The sequence below is a fragment of the Apteryx mantelli genome, chromosome 15, assembly GCF_036417845.1.
Source record: "Apteryx mantelli isolate bAptMan1 chromosome 15, bAptMan1.hap1, whole genome shotgun sequence".
NCBI lineage: Eukaryota > Metazoa > Chordata > Aves > Apterygiformes > Apterygidae > Apteryx > Apteryx mantelli.
In genome coordinates, this window is record NC_089992.1 from 14,769,360 (window position 1) to 14,776,402 (window position 7,043).

General features: G+C 50.7%; 1 protein-coding gene across 1 annotated transcript; it reads right to left on the minus strand.

Annotated features, from left to right (window-relative positions):
- Positions 1-496: 496 nt before the first annotated feature.
- Positions 497-5,253, minus strand: BCL2L10 (BCL2 like 10). Its single transcript, XM_067305357.1, has 2 exons — positions 4,829-5,253; positions 497-1,647 (listed from the first exon to the last, which is right to left on the minus strand). The coding sequence occupies exons 1-2, from the start codon at positions 5,228-5,230 to the stop codon at positions 1,519-1,521; spliced, it is 531 nt and encodes a 176-aa protein (XP_067161458.1). The 5' UTR covers positions 5,231-5,253; the 3' UTR covers positions 497-1,518.
- Positions 5,254-7,043: the final 1,790 nt, after the last annotated feature.

Below are 7,043 nucleotides of genomic sequence, written 5' to 3' on the forward strand. Positions count from 1 at the left end.
TAAACTGAGAAGGATTGAACTAAGCCAGCAGTTGCTCAGTCATTGTTATGCCAGGCAAACTCCAGCTTCAGTAGGAGCCTCCGCATACATGAAAGAACAGTGGCAGCTCTTGCCAGAAAAGAACCAAGAGCTCTGTTACCCTGTACAAGCAGGAGCATCTCAGAGTAGCCTCTCCATACCCAGCTACGTTGGTAAACTTTGGAAAGTTTTTGCCTACAAAACCACAGGGTTATTTCCAGTTACAGCAGGTGAAGCTGGCCTTTTGGATTGGATTTTCCCCTAAAGTATTCTTATCCCTAATTCTGAGCTGCAGGACTTCTCTGCAATGAAGTCTAATATTATTCATGCTGCTCTAAAGTTACACACATTCTTTTGTTTGATGCCAAAACACCAAGAAAGTAGATACAAACTCATGCATCCAGGCAAACACTGAAGCACTCACATTCCAAGTGGTTAAGTCCCATCATCCATCCAATCAAATAAGCAAAAATTTAGCTTTTTAAAATAAAAATACTTAACATTTATTCACAATTTGAAGTCACCATAGTAAAATTGTACAAGCTATAAGTAACCCAGGAACGTTAAAAGCTACCAGAAACATAAGGCAATTTGTACAACCATTGAAAGAAATACACAGCATGAGTGAAATATTACTCAAACAAGACAATGCTTTATACACACTAGAGTGGTAAGAACCAGCATTAAAAATGAAGTTTTAAACAAAAATAAAGATGTCATGGCTACAAGTATTACATGGTGATAAATACTTCAAAAATATATTAAGATATATGGAAATTCTCGTTTTGTCAGGGAAATCCAGAGAAATTCCAGCCTTCACTGGACTTCAATATACCAATTAAGGTTTAATATTTAAATTTCTTTCAGTAAGAACTGGTACTGCAGCCATTACTGTTCTGTATCAATACTTATCTTCTTGTAGTGTAATGAAATCAGCCTTATGTTATATTAAGCCACAATGCCTCTCACATCATGGGTACTAACTGCTCTAAATCAACCAATAAGTTGCCTTTTAGTAACAAGTGCAGAGCACTGCATTTGAAGCTACAAATCATGTTATATCAGTCAGCATCAGCCCACTTTACAGTATTAATGGGAGTTGAGTTCTGAGACTTGCCTCCATTTAAATAAGACGTCTTGAACAGAGGATTTAGTTTCAAGTCCACCATAACTCATCCTAGCATAACATTGAGCACTCAGAAGTTACAGTACAAGAACCATGGTAATGTTTAGGTTACATCTTTAAAAAGAAAGTCCAAAGGATGTTTGGAGACAACAGGTTTTGAACATGCACAAATGGTGGTTTAGTACACATTTGTTTGTGCTGTTACTGGGTAGCAAGTGAAGCAGTTTATAGCCAAGGATCTGGTAAGACAGTTTTCCAAGCCAGTTTAAAAATATAAACTTCTTCTTAGAGGGTCTGTTCTATAGAAAATAGAATGAAATCTGGAAATTGTCAGTTTTGAGAGTACTTTCCCATTTCAAGATCCGTTCATCAGCCTACCGCACCACCAAGAGAAAAGCTAATCCTGCTATTCCAAACCCTGCTGCTGCCATTATTGCATTGCTTATGGTACTGTTCTGGTCAGCTGGTTGAGAGCCATGTCTGAAGAAGCGACAGAAGCCATCCTAGAAAAGCAAGAGAAAGGAATGTTGAGTTGGTTGGCTTGCAATTAATCAAATTTCTTTAACAAGTCTTTGAGTACAGTTATGGTTCATATTCCAAGCACAGTGTTTGTCAGCTCCAGAAGTCTCTCTACTTTAACCATAAAAGCCTAAGCCCTATTGTCCTCAGCACTCAAAAAATGCTTTGTGTGAGCCTTTGCTGAAGCCTTCGCACAAGAAGACTGAAAGCAGTAGCTACAAAGTGTTTGTATACTTTGCTCAAAAGACAAGAGATTCAACATGTCACTACACTATTTTCGCCCCTTTTAAGCAAGTTTCTGACCAGAGCTGCCAGCATTGTTCCCCCTCATTCAATTTTCAAAAAGTATCTGAAACACAGGATATGGAAATTTCCACTTGAAAGACAGGCATCTGAAGCCGGTCCCGTCTCAGTCAATGCATGACTCTGATTACATATTCCACTTGGAAGGGCCTAGTGGACGCTGCTCAGCACTGACCTATGACAGAACGAAGCTGGCAGCTGCTCTACCAGATCTTTATTTGTGATAATCAGAAGTGGCAGTAATACAACTCCAGATGGTCATGTTTGAACTCTGTTCGGCAGATGTCTATGTAAACAAGTTATACTCTTAATTTCTTCCGGAACTTTGTTCTTTACACTTTAATTTGTGCGAACAGGCAATGTGATTTTGCTAAATGATAGTTTACTTTGTAGCCAGCCACCACCGTATTGTTCTTAACATTCGGATGGACAAGTGACCACTGAAAAACCAAGTTCATTTTGGTCTCTGGATAAATCAACAAAGCCAATGCTTTCTCCCCTCTCCTGCCCTATTTTTAGTCCTTATTTGTACTGGCATAAAATATTCTACTAGTCTTAAAAATAGAGGATTTGAAATTCTGTGGGATAGCTGACATTTTGTTCAGAAGCACTGACCCAGCTGCACAGACACCTTAAACATAGTACTTCCAGCAGGCATCTCAAGTGGTAAAAAAGCAATAGCAGCCATTGCTTTATGTCACAGTATGCATTAATTCTATTGCTCATGCTTTCATGGGCCCCCAGCCTGATCATCAGTTTTAGAACTAGTGGGAAGCAGAGCAGCAAACTAGAGGACAAGTGACTTAATACACAAGCGTATTTAGGAACAGGCCCATCAGTATTTTGTGTTTATACTTTGGAGAGTACAGAGACTTGCATCAGGCCACTCTCTAAGATCCAAAGACTACAGATCTGAAGAGAAGGTAAACCTTGGGTCCCAGAATTCAGCAGCATTACCTCTGTATTTTGTTAGGGGCCACAGGGCCCAGGAAGCACATCTTAAGTATTCAAATACATACTTGCCGCATATTGCTAAGAACTCACTACACCCAGATGGGGTCTGCAGCCTTCCCCTCGCCTGCAGGAATCTCCCCAGCAGCGCTGCATCAAGTCCATCGCTCTGTACAGCAGCTTTCCTTGGCAATAGTGTCCCCACACTAAGCTATGCTGGAACACTACTTAGTTAATAGGGGAGGACTGACAAGACCTTCCGGTGTTCATTCCCACACCTCTTGCTGAGGCTGAGCCAGAGGTTGGTGCTGCTCCTGGGCTCTCCTCACTGAGCAGAGGAGCCGGGTGTTCCTCCGGTGCCTCAAGATGTATACTTCATACATTTCGGAGCAAGGTGACAGCTTGCTACCTACTTTGTTGTGTCCAGCGACCAACCCTGAAACACTTCCAGTGGGCATGCCGTGTGGCATCGCCCAGGTCCCTGTGCAAGCAGCTGCAGAGCACAATACTTAAATAACACAGCCACAACTTGCACTCCACTGATACACATACACAGTTAACCTTCTGTCACACGTACAAGCGCCCAAATGGGCTGCAAGCTGCCCCCGAAACAGGCATAGCAGCAGTCTGCTGACATACCGACTTCAAGCTCCTACTTCTTCCAGCTAGCGCTGGCTGGAGGCAGTACAGAGCTTTCCTAACGACATGTAAAGCAAGGTTTGAAGGCAGTGTCCAAGCCAGCAAGAGTGATTGCTGGGACTGTACCACAGGGACGTGTGGCACATTTAAACTCCCTTCCTAGCTGCAGAGACTCCTCCCTGTGTCTAGTTTTAAATCCTATAAGCTTTAGGATTTCACAGAAAGAAGGTAAAAATTTCACAAGATAGCTGAACAGTTTTACACAACACTAACTGCTGCACAAGCAGTGTTGGAGCTTCACTAGGTGTGCTTATTTTGTACTATACATCCATGGAAGGCAGACAACCCCCTCGCTCCCTGCGCCTACCATATCCCCATAACTCCCCTTGGGGAGCACTTTTAAACCAGTGGCAAGTTCCAGTTTCCTTACAAAAAGTCTAGCAGCAGATAGCCCAAACTAGAAGACACACAAAGCCCTTATGGACTACAGCCTCATGCCCCAGCCTACTCCTCCGGCGCTGCTTCCCCCCAGACACCTACGTCTGCCTGGATTTGTATTTACCACTGCACATCCAGTGCCGTGCTAACTACGGGGCTGCTGCCGTGCGGCTGCCTCGGCGATCCCTCCTCCGCCTCCCCAGGCGAGACGCCTGGAGCCCAGCCGCCCCGCCGCCTCCTCCCCGCCGGCAGAGCCCGGGGCGCCCGCCCCGCCGGCACCGAGGCCGCGGCCCTCCCCGGCCGCGAGACCCAACGGACGGGCAGCCCTCGCCTCCCCATCCTCGCCCCGGGCCCAACGGCCGCGCAGCCCCCCGCCCCCGCGAGACCCAACGGCCGCGCAGCCCTCGCCTCCCCATCCGCCCCCCGCCCCCGCGAGACCCAACGGCCGCGCAGCCCTCGCCTCCCCATCCGCCCCCCGCCCCCGCGAGACCCAACGGCCGCGCAGCCCTCGCCTCCCCATCCTCCCCCCGCCCCCGCGAGACCCAACGGCCGCGCAGCCCTCGCCTCCCCATCCTCCCCCCGCCCCCGCGAGACCCAACGGCCGCGCAGCCCTCGCCTCCCCATCCGCCCCCCGCCCCCGCGAGACCCAACGGCCGCGCAGCCCTCGCCTCCCCATCCGCCCCCCGCCCCCGCGAGACCCAACGGCCGCGCAGCCCTCGCCTCCCCATCCGCCCCCCGCCCCCGCGAGACCCAACGGCCGCGCAGCCCTCGCCTCCCCATCCCCCCCCCGGCCCAACGGCCGCGCAGCCCCCCGCCCCGCCGCCCCGCGCTCACCCATCCGCCGTGCGCCTCCAGCCACTCGCCCTGCTCCTCGGCCAGGTAGGCGGCCAGCGCGGCGGCGAGGCGGCGCGGCCCGTCGCCGCAGCCGCGCTCGGCCATGGCCGCGGCCAGCGTGCCCGCGAAGACCACCAGCGCCAGGAGCCGGCCCCAGTTGAGGCCGCCCTCGGCCTCCACCTGCGCCGCCACCCGCGTCAGCAGCGCCGCCGCGTCCCAGGGCTCGGCCCGCGCCAGCGGCGCGCAGGAGCGGAAGAAGGGCCACTCGCGGCGCTCCAGCTCGCCCGCCGCCCGCCGCAGCGTGGCCGCCGCGGCGCTGGGCGGCAGCGCCGCGCCGCCGCGGCGGTGCTGGAAGTAGTCCTCCAGCAGCAGCGCCGTCTCCTCCTTCAGCGAGCCCGGCATGGCGGCGGACGAGGGCGGCTGCGGCCCCGCGAGCAGCTGCCGCCGACTAAGAGGCGGGGCGGCCCCTCCGCCCCCGCCGCCGCCCACGTGGCCCGGCCCGGCCCGGCCCGGCCGCCCCGCTCCGCCCCGCCCCGCCCCGGTGCCGGGCGGCGAGCGGCGGCCGCGGCGGGGCGCTCGCGGGGGCGCTGCCCGCCCGCCGGCCCGCGGGGTGCCCGGGTCGGAGCCGCAGCGAGCCCCTTCTGAGGCTAACATTAATTTCGCGGCTGGAGGGGGGGAGATCGCCCCCACGCTAGCTTTTCCACGCACGGTCAAGCAAAATACTGAGTTTTAGCTATAGTCTGTAAGATACTTTTTTCATATGTTAAAACATTAGTGGCCAAAGCCTGTATTCTTTGCATCCAAAGGAGGTTCAGGTTTTCTAGGACTATAGGATGAGCACATTTTGTATTTACCGAACTAATGCAATGGCATTTGCTTTCCGATGGGCATACAGACAAAATTTAGGATTATGATGCATGGTACAGAGGTTGGACCCTTCACTACTGCTGCTGTAAAATAAAGAGGTTGAGAACAAGACAGGCCGACTGGCTCACTGTATTATGAAAAGCATAAATCTGTGCAGCACCGAGGAGGCATCGCTGCTAGAGACCTCACTGCATCCCAGCCACGCCCTTGGAGCACTAAGAACCATTAACTGCTTAGCAAGTAATCAAAACTCTCAGAATTACCACCTCAAGATTTATGGTTGCGCTCAGGGCAGGTAGCTGTAATATCACACTCACCCAGCTTTTGCTTCCTGCTCAGTGCCAGTTTGCAGCGGTGGCCTCAGACGGTGGCTCGGTGCAGTAAGGTGGCTGTGTGACTGTGCTGTCACTGGGCATCCCAGAGCAGCACTGGGAAAGGCCGGAGCAGCAGCTGTCTGCGACTGAGTTAGGCTCTCGCCCCTCTCCACAGAACAGGCTCAAGACGCCTCACAGGCCAGCACAAGATTGCTTGACTTCAGTCTACCTATCTGGGGTTACAGCCCTTCTACCTCAGTTTTACACTCTCACACAACAATCCCAATAAGCCCAGAAAGTCTAAAAATACATAGATGGAATCAATCCTACTGCAATTTCTCAGATCGCTATCAAGAATCAGCCTGATCTCTTAGTTATTCCTAAGGCAAACTCTAAGTTTTACACCCCCATATTAGGCTTTTTTTTTTTTTTAATCAGGGAAATCTAGACTGTGTTTTTGTGCTAGTGCAATAGCTGAAATGATATCTTTACTTTCCACCAGTGCTTTACACACATGCTTTTTTAACTATAAAGTTTTCCTTATGATTGTTAATCCTCAAGCAGGAATTTCCTATCGCATTCCTCATGGCAGGAGAGCAAGAGGGAGAGGCTACTATTTCTCTAGCAATATCCTATTCCACCCTTCCTGTTTATATGGTATTTTTGTTTAACAGAATGGAGCAGTCTGACAGTGACTTTGCCCTAGCTATGGTTTCCCTTGCACTTTCAACTTTGTTATTGGCAGCTTCCATATCTTTTCTGGACTGTTTTTCATTTACTTCCCAGCTTGAGCTAAGGAGCAGGTCAAAAAGATAGAGCCCAGTGCCTGGGTTTTTAGATGTGACAACGCCGCTTCATTGCTCTAGCCAGAGTTACACAGCTGTTCACCAAAGTGAGAGAAACAGATGAAAAGGACAAGAAGCAGTTGAAAACCTCTCCCCATGTACAGGAATAGGGCAGCTGCGAGAGAGGTGTTTCTGAGGAACAAATGGCTTGACTGACCTAATGGGGGCATCTCAAAATGCTGTGTTTTC

What these genes read in the sequence shown, in the direction of transcription:
- BCL2L10 (XM_067305357.1), bottom strand. Translation starts at nt 5,230, where the DNA reads ATGCCGGGCTCGCTGAAGGAGGAGACGGCGCTGCTGCTGGAGGACTAC. An exon ending in TGGAGGCGCACGGCGGATGG is followed by an intron (nt 1,648 to 4,828) that starts GTGAGCGCGGGG and finishes TTGCTTTTCTAG; the next exon opens with GATGGCTTCTGTCGCTTCTT.